Source organism: Perognathus longimembris, chromosome 4, assembly GCF_023159225.1.
Source record: "Perognathus longimembris pacificus isolate PPM17 chromosome 4, ASM2315922v1, whole genome shotgun sequence".
In the NCBI taxonomy this organism is placed as follows: Eukaryota; Metazoa; Chordata; class Mammalia; order Rodentia; family Heteromyidae; genus Perognathus; species Perognathus longimembris.
In genome coordinates, this window is record NC_063164.1 from 82,358,690 (window position 1) to 82,375,014 (window position 16,325).

A 16,325-nucleotide genomic window follows, 5' to 3' on the forward strand; every position below is an offset into this window, starting at 1 on the left:
CATATTTAAAATATTATAGACAGTCACACATAGAGGACTACAAAATATTTAGAAACATATGCATGTCTTGGGTTTCTGTCAGTGATTTTACTGCAGTTCTTCAGAAGAGGGAATTCAAATATGAAGCTAAACAGCCAACCTATGTCTCAGAGTTTAGCAATGCTGAATGCATCATCCTCTATGTCTGCAACTACAGCTTGCCTGGAATTTATATGACATTTAATTTGTGTTACTCAGTGATTCTGGAAGAATCCATGGCAGTGTCATGGGACAGAAACAAAATGGAAAATGTGGATGTCTCAGACCTCATCTTTACCAGTCAGTAGAAATAAATAAGATGATGACTGAAAGTTTTTACTATCAGTCTCCTTGTAGGCAAAGAATTGTTTCCCTAAAGGGAAAACTTCATACTTTGCCAAAGAGATAATAACCAGGTAGTCTAGCTAGGTTTTAGTAAGACCATATAAACAAACATTCTTTGTTTTAAGTAAATACTTTAAAACTAGAAAATTCTCAGCCCTGAAGAACCAGGAGAAAGAGTTACAGTCTCCTGAATGTGATTACTTATTAGACATGTGTTGGGGCCTATAAAACAGAATCTGATCCTACTCAATTCCAACATGCTATGAAATACTCTAGGATGTTTGACCTTGCCCTGCCTTCCCTTCAGTTATCAGCTATATGAACTTACAAAGTCTTTTCTTTGACCTTACATTAGTATGAATTGAGCTTCTGTCACTAATACCCAAATATGTCCCTAATAATATTAAGGCTCGATTGTTATGAATTCTACAGTTTTGAATATAAAGGAAGTGGCATCTAGGCAGCAAAATACCTAGAGGAATGACCCTGGCCAGAGTGTCTGGAGAACGGTGACCCAGCCTCACATGGCTTCCCTGAATGGCTGTAACAAGTCAGGCACAGATGGAACACAGAACTTGTTCCATGAACCTGCAAGTGGCCTGTGGGTGGCTTATCTATAACTACAAGAGACTTAAGGAGGCCTGACTATACATATGTGAACCACAGAGACAACATCTGTTGCTATTAGTCTTAATGGAATGTATTTGTATCTATGCACCAAAGCTGTGTGCATTTATTCTGTATGAGTACCACCCGCTAACCAATTGTGCCAATGGAGCTCCATGTGCATTTATTCTGGTTAAATGTCAAAGAAAGTAATAGCAAGACCTCCCACTTCTGTTCTCTTGAGACAAAAATTACTATGATTTGATAAAAGACTGGATTCCTGCCTAAGACAATGCTCATCTTCCTCTTCTGACTTAGAACAATTCATAATATGGTGTAAAGTCTGGGTAGATGGGCTGTGAACCTTGCTTGTGCATCTGTGTGCTTCTAAGCACACTAGAGATGATGATGTATAGGTTTTCAAATGGATGCATTGAGCTGTGTGTAGGGACATGCCCAGACATGTTACATCAGAAAGAGGAAGTAAACTACCTGGCCCCGCCTGTTTCTCAGTCCTGGGGCCACTTGTGGCTAAGATGGTGCCTGATGGTGAGCCTGGAGGCGGTTCTGTGGACTGTGATGAAAAATCAGGCCACCTCTAGGATTGGTCCCCGGCTCTTCTGCCCTGACAGAGGGCTCATGCCTCCCCTCACAGTCCCTAGATAGGTGCACGTACACCCCTCCCCTTCCTGCCCATCTTTGATCTGTTTGGCTCTTGTGCCTTATATTAGTTACATGTGTTCCCCTCAATAAAGGAGATCCTGTATGCATCTGATTGTCCTCTGGTGAGGGAGGGCTGGGTCCTTGCTGTCGGCCCTTTCCTTTCTTGGTTCCTCAGGTCAGGGCATGCCTTCCCCATCTCTCCCACAGCACGGTGGGGGGGGGGGGTTAAAAACCCCTACAAAGGGCACCAGGACTGCAGCTGTCAGCCTTGTTCACATGCTTTTTCTGTGCACATAAAGTAATTAGGAGACAGCCAGAAAAATATTACCTAACTTCCAACCTAGCATACTTACATCTCATTTCTCTTTTAAAAGTATGTCTTCATAGTACTAGTCTATAAGGGAATACAATATCAATAGAAATGAACAGATCAATAAAAGAAAAGGCAAACTGTGTCTAGAAACAAATTTTTCAGGATGGTGATATGCATTCTAAGCAAAAGCTGAAGAAAATTAAACAATAAAGATGCACACAATCAAGTCAGCACAAAAAATGTGGAGATATCATTTAAGCCTGAGGAACAACATTAAAAAGTTAGCATTGCACATGATGCCCCTTTAAGTTTTTAAATCAAAGTATCAAATAATATCACATCAATATATGTATATAATGTAATATATGCATATAATATATTTTATATATTAGTATATATTAACATTTGATACTGATAGATATGTATGTATTAATACTTTATACTGAGATATATATAAGTGTGTGTGTATGTGTGTGTGTGTACGTGTGTGTATAATGTGAAATTGAATTTACTCACTCCACCACTGCAAATCTAACCCGAAAACAAAATCCAGGCCAGATTCTCTGCTCCACAGAAATCTCTCCAATCTCCTATCTAGTAATTTAGTGATGCTTGGCTAGAGTGGTTGCCTAAATTTTACAAACAAATGTTACCTTAAGCAGATTTAGTCAGTCATTTAACTAGCAGAATAAACACATACACAGTAAAAATCTGTAACAAACATGTAAACAGAGCACTCACCTTTTCTTCCCTGGGGATCTTGGCAGTTTTCATGGGTGCACTGGCTCCAGGCTGACCAGGAAGAAACTATACAATCAGTAGAACAGGGAACATTGCAGAGCTGAGAGGTCGAGGGGGCAGGTCCCAAACATAGTGTGTTTGCAACAGGTCTAAGGACTGAAAGACAAAAAATAAAAGCCCATGTTACATTCTTTAGACATCCTGGAATTGTTTCTAATTTTCATGTGTTATTGTCTGCTTCACTACACCAGTCTAATGGTTACTCAGGATATAGGAAAACAAAATATTAGCAGTCTCTAAATATATTTAAACATGCTCAGCTCTGTACTATTAGCATTTAGGGTAAGGAAACAAAAAGGAGACAGTGACCAAAGGGCTTGCACTTGATATTCCTCAATTGCAGAGTATTCCCTTGGAATCCAAGAGAGCAGTAGAAATATCGTGGATACAAATTATCCGGAGTGATGACTTAAAACAAAATTAAATAGCTTTGTGAAGTTTCAAGATGAGTCTATCTTGACTATATAAATGACTGGGATGGTAGGGGAAAAATCAAAATTGAACCCCTGAGGTGAAGTGTTTAGCATAACCAATCTACTGCTGTGACTCCCCCGAGGGGTGGAGATGGCAAAGACACAGAAGAAAAATGGTTCTTACATTATAAGAAAAATTGGGCTCTGTAGCTGCAGAACTGGCTGCTGGAAATCAGTTTCATTATTGAGGCTACCCAAGTGTTCAAGGGTCTCCCTGAGGAAGTATAAAAGTAGGAGCTTCCAGCTTTTTCTTGTATGCACCTGTACCTGGACTGCACGGGGACTGGTCAATGCTGTGTACCTTTCAGATGCAGTAATCACCTGTCCCTCAGAGGTATAGACCTCGTGTCCCCACAAATGAGGAGGAAGTCGAGATTGTAATCTTTATTGACATGATAGCATACTACCTCATTAGGGTTCCCCAAAATGACATATCAAATGGACTATCAAGTACATATTCTTATACAGAGTAACTCCAAGCTGAGAAGGTTTTGGAATAATCCAGATTTTGTGAGCAAATGCTTTCAACTCACAAGGTTTTATTTTATGCACTGGCTCCTACTATTTTCTAAAGATTTCCTATATGTCATTTATATAGAGATGGGCAATTCAAAATACATTAAGAAAAACAAAAATGGAAATTGGTCTGAAGGGATTGAGCAGTGAGTCATATTCTCTACTCTGCACTGGTCAAGTGACTTAAGGGCAGCAATCAACCACAGCTCTAACCGGCAGATGCTCTATTGGGGTGGGGGAGCAAATTAACAGTAAAATAAAAATATTGTTGTAAAAATAATGCAACTTGCTGTGCTGGGGAGGTGGATTAACGAACAGTGAGAAAGCTTATATAAATGGCTTATGCAAATGAAAGTGAAAAGGGTGATGAAAAAGTAACCATGTTTTGTTTGCAATTAATTATTTTACAGTTTACTAAAAGGATTTGACCTAACTTAAAATGAAAGGCAAGACCAAAGCAAGATTACCAATGTAAATGTTAAAATGAGCATGCCATGTAGTAGGGACAGGTAAAGGACATAATAGGGCCAAGGAAGAGAGGATTGCTTATCAGGAGGGAGGGAAAAGACATGATAAAACTATGACTGGAATGAACAGTATTGAGGATTAAATATAAGACCAAGTATCCATGGGTTTAAAAGAGAACCTGAGAGATGGGAAAGAAGTTTGTGATTTCTTCCCCAGGTGTAAAAACACAAGCTGTACATGATAATCATTTAGTTACTAAACTATGCATTCCTTCCAAACCACTGATCAGCCATCTTGGGTGGTAACTGTTTCCATAGAGTTCCTAGTCTAAAAGAATAGGTCAAATAGCATATTAACACAGACAATGGAAAGAGCTATGCTGCAACACTAAATAAGCAAACAGCTACAAATCTGAATGTCTTCAGATGGAAATGTGTTTAGGTCCATTGCAAAGCATGTTAATGTGTGCTCTGGAAAACCTGAAATAAATCCAGAAATAAAACTTTGATGTGGATAACAAAGAAAATGGGGCATGTCAGTTGATAATGTAGTTATTCGTTAAACATTTATAATACATGCTTGACATTTATTTAACCTACATAAATTCGTTCAAATATATAGTATTATTATTTATGTGTGTGCATGTGTGTTTCTGTGTGTATGCATATGCATGCATGTTTGTGTGTGGGAAGGGGTAGTCCTAGGGCTTGAACTCAGGATCACTGTCCCTGACCTTTTCTGCTTAAGGTTAGTGCTCTACCAGTTGACCTACAGTTCCACTGTTGGCTTTTTGTGGTTAATTGGGAGTAAGTCTCACAGACTTTCCTACCTAGACTGGCTTTGAGCCACAATCCTCAGATCTCAGCTCCTGAGTTGCTAGGATTACAGGCATGAACCACTCACTAAGACAGATTTATTATTGTTGTGGTTGTTATTATTGTTATTCCTGGTCTTGAAATGAAAAAAACTAAAGTGTAGAAATGTTACTTTATTTGCCCTTAAGTTCATATTGTGGATGGTGGAGTTAGGTCTTGGGTTCAAGTAGTCTGGCTAGAGTCTGTTTCCTTAGCTACAATATTACAAAACTTTATCATTAGTCATTTATCTGGCCATCTGTGCTTAGTGACTAGAATGTACAGAATACTTCTTTCAGTGAAATGATCCATTTCTCCTCCACTTCTTGCCTATAGTTCTGAAGAGTAACAAGAATCTGAGGCAATGCATCACTGTAGCATAAAAGGGGAGCTTTGCAGAACAGTTCAGACTATTCCAGTGCCTACAGAACAAGATGCTTTTCAATGCTTACACACAGTGTCTCATGTGTACGACAAGGTAGGACACTTTCCAGAGACCCTCAACTGCAGTGTACATAGGAAAGGTACAATTGAGCACACAGTGCTCTGAATGCCTGTTTTTAGTTTTTTTTGGGGGGACGGGGTTGGAGCATGATAAATCAGTCTTTTATTGTTACTTCCTACGTATGAGTAAAAAAAATGCTTTATGCAAATGGTTGCACTTAAGTGATTTTTGTCTATATTGGGCTCAAAGTGAAAACTAGTGCACAATTACCTATTTCACGCCATATGCTAATACTGCAATAGTTGATGAGATCAGAAAAGTGAGCAAATCAGATAAAGTCTTCATTACCCGAGTCTGTGTTCCAATGCAAATTGGCAATACTTGCACAGGAGTCCATGAGCCCCTCCAAAATAGGAGAGCTCTGCTTCCCTTCTCTTTCCCTTGTGCCATGGCTCTGTCACTTCCACATCTCACACACAGTGCATGAGGATCAATGCTGAGATGATGCTGCAAACCTTTCAGCAGCTGCCACAATCGCCTCTGAGGCTGGCCTGTTGAACTGAAACTATTCAACCCATCAAGGTGAGTGCTTCCAGGCACACAGAAGGCTCATAATGAATCTCATTCAGAGATCCTACAATGTATGCATGGGAAAGGCTTCCCAGTAGCAGTGTAGGTGGAAACAGAGACACGCAGGCTAGAACTGCACTTGTCAAGAACACTATGTCCACAAGGCATCACATGTATATGGCTTGATTTTGGAAGACTGTTGAGGATTACTGAGGAATACGGGGCTAAATTCCTTGATGTTCCCTCTGAAAAATACTTAACTTTCAATTACTAGAGTGTTGGACATTGCAGCTAATAATACCCTTAAGATTTGAAAGTAGGAGATACACCATATGCTGGAAGAGGACATGTAGTGCCTTCCCTGGGGACTACAAAGTGACAAATGAGAGGCCCAGGAGTAGGGGGAAGGCCATTTGTTAGAGCAGTCATATCTCCTCAGCACTTGCCTGCTTTGATGGCAGTGGTTCCTAGTCTATATCAATAAATTCTTCAAGTCCCTGGTGTCATTTCTGAGATGCTTAATTTAGGCACTGCATTGGTGTCCTTGGGTCAACCTATCTTTGTCCCAACCCCCACCACAGGTTGCATTTTCTATAGAAATAAATCATGCATAAATCATAAAACACTTTCCAGTTTCAGAGTGCTTTGGGGGGCATTCCCCAAGAATAGCAAACATTAGATGTTATTATACCTACTGACTGTCAGTGCTGGGAGGTGAGCTGTATAGCTAATTTAATTTCATTAATCAAATTTATTTGTATAGAAAAACTGAATTACAAAGAATTCCATTTTGTGAAGCTCATTTTACAAGTCCAGAAAGGAATAAGACCTAAACCCTGTCTCAGAAAACAATCTCACCTCTATTTATTTTAGGATTTCCTTCCATAACATAAAGCATCGATCAGAATGAATGAGGTCATTTGGATGAAAGGTATTCTGTTTCTGAATCACAGAAACCACAATTGGAGGTCATCAGTAATGTAATAGACCCAAGGGACACAGGAATGCAACAGGTAGAATTTGGTTTATTAAAATCTAAATTATCTCCTTAATGCTAGTATACAGTTCCACGCATTACCCAGTCCTGTCCCGCTCAGGAGATACTGAAACCCCAAACTTGCTCAGCTTCAGATGCCTGTCGACCTCTTTCATTCATGTCTACTCATATGTGGGCAAAACTATCTCATGGTATATGCGAGATGGATTCATTCTCTGGGCCACCTGGGATGGGTGATCTACACAGTTTACTCTACATTGAGTCCTCATTTCTCCTGGGCCAAACTCCAGCACATGATGTCTATAGTAAGAATTGCTATTTTTCTATTTACCTGAGTTCCTTTCTCTGAAATGATGAATAACTTCATTTAGTAACTCTATCTTTTCTAATCCAAGAATCCCTACTCTAACTAACTGCCAATTCAGTACAAGTCTAACTTGTTCACCTTTCTCCATCTGAGTTTCTGATCACACCATCTTGAAGCCTTTTGCTATGTCTGCACTGACCAAGACTTGTACTAGATCAGCAATTACCCAGGGTCTGTCAGTTCCCTTAGGACTTCTCATGACCACAAAGCACTAAAGACAGATCATGAGTAGTAGTATCTTTTTAATGCTAGGGAATATATTACCATGTTTTAAGTGATTATACCTATGTAACATTTATTATCATCTTGGATATTTTGTTGCCTAATCTGGAGTTTTTCATTTGCAATATGAATGTTAAATTGACCTTCCTTGCAAAAAATGTCTAAGTTTACCATTAATGATTGCAAGCTTCTCTTAAATAATGAATGACTACAAGAACAGAATATAAATCAACCTATGGCAAAAAATATTGGAAAGGTGATATATCCAGCATTAAAAATCTATACTATTGTTAAATTTAGAAATGAAAAAGTTCATGATTTTTCTTAAGGTGATCTCACATGTGCAACAAACAAAATGAATTATAATTGGAAAGAAAAAAAATGCCTAAGGTGATCACTAGCAGGTGACTGTCACTGCAAAGAAAAATGAGTAACTTCATATTTTACTCTTTGAAATTAAATCAAGCTCATATCCAAACTAATTCAAATAAACAAAGAAATGTTACCAAAGATTTATAGTAAGAGGTTATCATATTCCAATCTTATTGATGTACAGTCTTTAAGATCTGCATATTTTATACTTTTAACACCTCAAAGAGAATGTTACAGTAGACAATAATTATATTATTTTTTTAAACAGTTGTACAAAGAAGTTGCCATCCAACAACGTTAATGAGTACAATGCATCTTGATCAATGTCACCCTTTTTATCATTCTCTATCCTTCCCAATCTGGCCCTTCCATTCAATCAAGTAAGGCTTTTGTTTTGTATTTTGTATTAAGCTAAAATTTGAATCCAGGGCCTGTGTACAGTAGATAAGCATTATACCACTATGCTATATTCCTATCACTTCAATCTTTCACAATCCACAAAGTGCTTTAGGTAATTCTGTCATGGAATAATGGCGCTCCAAATTCCTTCAAGAAAGAAGAAGAAATATCAAGAAATCATATCAGAGCAGTTCAAGGCATTATCAAGATAAATTAAAGAATTAGTCACAAGATACTAATTTTTCTACCAGCATTTTCAATAAGCTAAAAGGAAGAAAAACACAATGCCACTTACAGGAAACCTCCAAAATGGATTCTTTTATGTGCTCTTTCTACTAGGGGTAACTAAGTAATCTTACAACAAAACTTCCTATTTTCCATTGATTTTTTTCATGAAATATTTGATTCTTCAAATAGCATTCACCTTCACAAATAAAGTTAGAGAAAGAAGTTATATTCACTTTGATTTTCCAAATCAAATGCATGCACTGTAACCTGCAAGGGAAATTCTCACTCAAAGACTTAAGACACCCTTGTCCCCTGTTCTGTGTGCTCTCCTAAAAGGAATAATAAAGAAACCAGCAATTGCTCAAATTTAATTCCAAACTAACGAAAGAACCTACTTATGGAAAAATGCTGCTTTCTAAATGATATTTGAGAACCAATATTACCTTTTACATATTCATTCAGGGGTGCTCACTTGGCAGAAACACAGTCTACCTACTGCTAAAATAAATAGGCCTCCTCTACAGACTGAAGGAGTCATATGGTTGAAGGAAAAGATAAATAATACTACAATTTTAACCATAAACACATTTTCCTTCAAGAAGCTTCATACATTATTTAAACTGCTTTTGCTACTGGGATTTGCAAAATAATGTATCATTCTTTTAACTTAGTGGACAGAATGAAAGCAAATCTGTCTCCTAGCACTTACAGTCAGCTTAAAGAATTAAATGGCATCACATCCTATTATACCTAATAGAGCTTAATTTTAGCCATATTGTGACTCTCTTGGCAACGTACTGTGTAATACAACTTGGCAGAAGAATGTGTGTGTGTACAGAGGATTAAATATCTAAAAATAATTCCTGCAATTAGAAATCATTATGTGAAATTTGGACACATGTCAAAAAGTTTCTAAGTTTCATTCATTTCATATTGCCAATTAGAAAGACCTATTGATTAATAAATTTTGCACTGCTACAAGATACAACACTGTGACTAAAGATGAGAATACAATGTTCAGAATAGAAACTGAAGCCAGATAAATGAAGCATGCATGCAATTTAACAGACAGCATGCAGTCAACAGACAATTACATAATTATAAAAGAAATGTAGTATAGCATTAAGTCCTATATTTCTTTCTATTATTAGTATTATAACATCCAGTTCTCATTTAAGAAGGACTTTTTGATCATTTCATAGACTTTTAGCTGAAGGCTAAAAGAGGACTGTAGAGAGGATAGCAAGAAGAGCTGACCTAAATGACTTCTTTTATACTTTACAGAGTTAAAAATACCATTACTGATAAAAGAAAAATGGGAAAAAGATAAATGAGGGACCGGGAGGTGGTCAAAGAGAAAAAGTGGAAAGGCAAAGAGGTAGGTGAAAGCATGTAGTTATCTTCTGAGATGTCAGGAACAGAAATATGCAATGTCAGTAAGAATAGCTTTCAAGAGGGTTTTAGTACAAGGATCCTCTTCACAGTCAGCACTTTGTAAGCTGGAATTCATTTCACACAGAAACAATGACAAGAGTGTAATGAGAGTAAGTCTTCCCAGGAATGACCACAATGCCTATGTGAGTGATGAATGTAAGTAATAATAGCCAATGTGCACGGACAATTCACTTGGTACTAGGTAATGTGGCTCAGTGTTTGAATCCAGTTTCCCAGCTAATCTTTGCACTCTGATGGAAGAACAACTATCATTCCCACTCCAATAGGATAAAAGAGAATTAAATACTTGTGTAAAATGATATGAAGGACAAGTGACAAACTCAGGTCCATGATTCTTAACAGACTGATTTTATTTGCTATTTATCTTTAAGGAGTTGTTCAAAAGAGTTGTCATTTAATAAAGAAGGTTATGAATACAATGTATCTTGATCAATGTCACCCCTCTCAAAATTCTCACCCACCTCTGACCCACCTCTTACTTTACTTCTTTGAATTTTGTTATATATATATGATATGTATATCATATATATGATACACATACATATATATGATATACATCATATGTATACAGTACCATATATATCATATATATCCCTCCATCTTTACAAGTACCTTTTCCTGGTGTCTATTTTTGGGCTTTGACTTTGTCATTCTAAAGAATTACACTATGTACTCCCTTAAGTCTAACATTTTAGTTGATATATATGTAACCACTTGCATCTATCAAAGCATTTACTAATATGTTTATAGGCTAACTAGCTACTACATAGGAGTGAAACCATGCAAGGCCTGACTGATTTCCAAGACTTTCCATATTTTCACAAATGGCACAATTTCTTTACAAATAGGCTAATGACTTAAAGAGAAGCTTCTCAGAATAAGAAATAAAAAATGTCCAATAAGCACATGGAAAAATGCTGGGCATCTCTGACCATAAAGGAAATACAAATCAAAACAGCACTGAGATTTCTCTTTATTCCTTATCCCAGCTACAATAGCCATTATGAAGTAAACAAACAATAACAGATGCTGGCAAAGATGTACCTAAAAGGGAATGCTACTGCTTTGTTGGTGGAAATGTAAGCCTTAGAGAAACTAAATAAAGAGCAACCCTATGAGCCACGAGTTCATTCCTAGGCATTTATCCAAAAGATCACAAACCAGTTTATAGGGGAGCCTCCCACATATCCATGCTCATTACAGCAGTAATCACCATAGCCAAGATATGGAATTAGCCTACATGCCCCTCAAGGGACAAGTGGATCAAAAAAAAAAAATAAAGGAATTTTCTAAGCCTGGGAATTTGACTAATTAGTAACTAAGCCTCGATATTTTATTAATTAGTAAAATCAGTGAAGAGATTTTATTAAGCATGAATTCTTTAACATTAAGCTATTTCATACTTTGTATTTGCACTAAAACTTATGATAGAAAACAAATTTACTCTTACAGCAATAAGTAATAAGAAGTCAACTTTTTTATCTACTTTCAAATTTATATGATATACAAAACTTAGGTATAAACAGAAATAATAAAAGCCAAGCCTTAAGAAACTAAATGTTTCCAAAGGAAGAGGAGGTAAGTGGATATTTCTATGGTGAGTCCAAAATGCACTTAGAATAAGTTCTAAATTTCTAAGAGACAGTGGACAAAATTGACTTATAATCATTAGATTTCATTTAAAAAGTTTTAGTAAACTTCTTGTAGGAAAAACTAAGAAACTTTTCTGTCAAAGTGGTTATATTCTTTTGGTCAACCTTGTGAAATCCTGTTTGGAAAGCCACATCCTGTTACAATAATTGTTTTCCTAAGGGCTGGAGATATGGCTCAAGTGTTAAAACATCAAGTGAATTAGAATTGCTTCTGACAAGTTCCTGCTTTGACCATTTGACTTGAGCTCAGTTAATAGTACTTTAGTTAAGATATCATGTTACCAATTACATCCTATTCCTATTATATTTTAGTTAAACAACATCCTATCAAACTAGACAATCACACAAGATTTTGAAAAATAATCACACAATTGGAACAAGAGGCAGTACTCTATTAGGGATAAAATCTGGGTAAAATTCCTGTCCAGTGCACTTGCATATTTATTTCTTATTAGTATCTGACCCTTCCATAAACTTTGCCTTGATTAGCTTCTTTCCAGTGGGCATCCTTATTCCTATGTGACATCAATATCCCAAGACATTTCCAACATTCCTAAGGATATGAAAAGAGCTCACTCACTGTAAGATTACGCAAAACCCCCTTACATTTGACATAAAGAACAAAGAATGATCAAGGACACCATTAAGGCCATCCTGAAACTAGGGAAGAAATAGCATGTACACACATAGCTCACAACCTACAAATCTATAATTAACACTTAAGAGATGAAGTGAAATGTCCTTAAGGCTAAAGGTCATGGAATGGAAGGAAAAAAGGATTTGTATCTGTCCTGCAGCTTGAACTCATGGTATGATCATTATCCCTGAACTTATTCTTTTCAAATATAGCACTCTACTACTTGAGCCATAGCTTTCATTTTTAGTTGTTTATTGAAGACAAGTTCATTGCTACTGAGGACAACATGTTTAAAATGACTGTACTTTGATTTGATTTGATTTGATTTGCCAGCTCTGGGGTTGAACTCAGGGCCTGAGTACAGTCCCTGGCTTCATTTTGCTCAAGGCTAACACTCTGCCACTTGAGCCATAGCACCTCTTCTCGCTTTTTCTATATAGGTGGTGCTGAGGAATTGAACCCAGGGCTTCATGTATATGAGGTGAGCACTTTACCACTAGGCCATATTCCCATATAATAAGTCATGTCAAAACAAAATTCTCTCATGATTCTTCCCTCAATTCTTGTTCGAATTAGTTTAAAATTTTAGATATTGTCTTCAGGATAAAGTAATTCACCCTGATTATACTATTTACTAATCTTTCTCATGTTCCTTTTGTGTGTGTGTGTGTGTGTGTGTGTGTGTGTGTGTGTGTGTGTGTATGTGGTGAGTGTTTTGGTACTGGGGCTTGAACCTAGGTCTTCATGCTCTCACTTGGCTTTTTCACATAGAGCTCACACTCTTCTTTTAGCCGCACTTACATTTTTAGATTTGGGATGATATGAGGTAAGTGACTTGTGGACTTTCTGGCCTAGGCTAGCTTTGCACAGTAGAAGAAAGCATGTTTTTCAAAAAAAAATATTCAAGCCATATTTGAGATAAGGACGTGTGAGTGGAGGGAAAAGAAAAAAGAAGCTCTTGTTAAAAGAGAGTTATAGAGTAAGTGATCCACAGATTTTATTATGGGTCACAAAATGCCCTATTATAAAACTGAAAGACAACTTGTATTGATTTAAAACATGATTATCAATGTACCCAAGGCCTATCATATGAAACTGTAACCTCCCTGTACATCAATTCAACAATAAAATAAAAATTAAAAAAAAACATGATTATCTGAACCTGGGAATACTTGCACAGGAATGTTTACAGTGAGAACAAGAAAGAAAAGTCTTTTTTGAAAAATTACACAGTCCTCCAAGAATATCACCACAAACTTTGTGATTAAAATTTTTCCTAAGGTATGAAAAAGGGGTGGAAGTCATGTCACAATTATTTTAGAAGCACAAGAAAGAATGAATTGTCATAAATAAATGCACACACCACCCTGTTTTTAAAGGAAAGAAAATATGTAGGCTTTGGTGCATCTGATGCCCTTGTTATCATATGCTGCTTCAAATTTGCAAATTATTTTAGACTGAACAAGTTAATTCCACTTCAAAGGAAGGCTCATGAGAGTCACTAGTAGGGACAGGAACAAGGCCTTGCATAACAATTTTTAACATGCAAAATAATTCATTTCTTTGAGTGAAGAACTACATAATAAATATATTTGTAGCTTTTATAAAAATTACAAGCCAAACTCCAGCCTTGTAAAATTGGATGAAAGCTCCTTTTCCTCACAGGCCTGTTCACTTATTACAAGTTTTAACTTTGTAGAGCTCTTAGCTCTTGTCAAGGGGAATATATGAAATTGGTAAGTTACAATTTGTATAAACCACTGGAACATAATGTAGACTCACGTCAGAGCAGCGGGTCAGAAAAGGGACTGAAATAGCAAAGAGTATGATAAGAAATTTTACACATTGAAATATCTTTATGATTAGCTGGTTGGAGTGTCAACCTTCTGAATAATTTATAGAGCATAATTTTTAAGCCAATTCTCAAAATACTTTAAAGAAAAAAATTGAATTCATTAAACTAAGAGTCTGCCTCTGCCTGTGTGAACTAGGCAAATCTCTTAGCAACTGAGCTTTCATAAAGTAAATTGATTCGAACATACCATGTTTTTCAACTTTGTTTCATTGTCTCCTCCCTAAGGAGGTTTGGTAAACATTTTCTCTTATGGTCCCCTCCTGCTTTGTGACATTTTTATATTATAAGTACGCTCTGTATATATAAAGTACAGTTATACTTTACTGTTATGCTTTAAATATATAAAGCACATTTAATTTTACCCTAAGAACTGAGGGTTTTTTGTTGTTTTGTTTTGTTTTTCCTTGTGGGTGAAATTGCTCTCACTAAGAATGCGTGTTTTGGAAGCAATATTGAATACTTTGTGTGCTAAGCAATTCACACACACATATACAAATGTGTGTGTGTGTGTGTGTGTAATTTAATTAGTAAAACCATTCTAGGAGCTAAGTACTAGAAGCAGTACCTCCAGTTTATAACAGAAAGGCAAATTTAAAAGGCCTGTCTAAGATTCTATAATTTATCCATGGCAGAGGCAGGACTTGAACCAAGACAGTGGGACCCCACATTCTGCTTCATGTGAAAAATATGGTGCTCTTGAATTCATTGCACATTTCCTTGCAGTAGGCAGAAGTCTATCTTTATGATTTGACTACAGTACTCCTTAATACCTGTCCTTGGCTAGAAGCTATAATTTACTGTACTGATGCTTCTACTTCAATGAGCATAAGATAGTACATTATCCAATAAGGTAGGTTATTTTCTGGTAAAATTCTGATGCCTGTGAAGAATAAGGACAATAAGCAAATGATAGGCTGTAGATATTCATAAATCTCTCGCCTCTGCTTTAACAGCAGTCATGTTATAAAAAGCTGTCATGAAAAATTGCACACTCTAATTTTTCATATGTATATTTTTCAGAGTAAAATAGATGAAAAGTAAAACAATTGTATTTTCAAATATTATCAATATGGTGTTAAAGTCTTACTTTTGGAAAGAAAGCAACAGAATAATAAATAATTATTTCATTTAAAAATGCACTTAGATAATTTTATATTCAAAGCAAACATGGATGTGTTTACACATTTTTAAATGCAAATTGACTTGAATTCTGTAAATGTTACTGCCTATTTTTAAAAGGGTAGGTGAATTGAACTTTTCAAAGTAACATAATTTTTAATAAAATAAATATAATTATAACAATCATCTTTATTTTTAACTTTTATACCTATTAGATTGTGGTGCTTGAACAAATACTGTTTTCTTTTCAACCAATGGAACTGAAAAGCAAGATATGTTGACCATAGCTTATATTTAGGATGCCGAGAACTGGACTACAACAATAGTCATGGCTATTCAGACACTGGCAAGACATTTAGCAACTTGTAATCTTCACAATAATAGACTCAATCTTTTACAGAATTCAAGGGGCATTCAGAAGTTCTCAATGGGGACACCGATTGTGGAGTACTTTAACTGAAAGCCAGATCACTCATTTTAATGGAATTCAAATAAGACACAGACTCCTATCTGAACTATCCCTACTTTCACATGTATTTCTTCTAATCATCATGAAAGAAGACAGGAAAACATCCAGCCAAGTCACAAGCAATAGCTCATTTTTATACCTTTAGAACTGACAAATAATTATATCAAAGATTTTGCATCTAGAATTATTTTTGCTTTATATCTGTATGAGCACAACCAATCTGACATATACTGCTACATTTTTAGAAAAAGAGATTTCTTAACTTTTTTTAAGGACGTTTTATGTCTAAAGAGTAATATCCAGAACCTGAAGGAAGATGCAGGCTCCCAGAACACATTTTTCCCTCAGAGATGTGCTGCCTTCTGGAATACAGAATGAAGAAATCTTAATGATATTGTTTCATACTCCTCATCTGCATCTTCGTCTTAGTCTTTGTCATCATTGTCGTTGTGGTGCAGGTACTGGGCTGCAAACTCAAAGC

The 16,325-nt window shown here is 36.2% G+C and overlaps 1 protein-coding gene across 1 annotated transcript in view; it reads right to left on the bottom strand.

Moving 5' to 3' along the window:
* The window catches only part of Thsd7b (thrombospondin type 1 domain containing 7B), an 873,729-nt gene that overhangs the window by 484,336 nt on the left and 373,068 nt on the right, over positions 1 to 16,325 (bottom strand). The window contains exon 6 of the mRNA XM_048345548.1: positions 2,687 to 2,842. Within this exon, the coding sequence (XP_048201505.1) occupies positions 2,687 to 2,842 (156 nt within the window). The remainder of the gene's footprint in view (positions 1 to 2,686; positions 2,843 to 16,325) is intronic.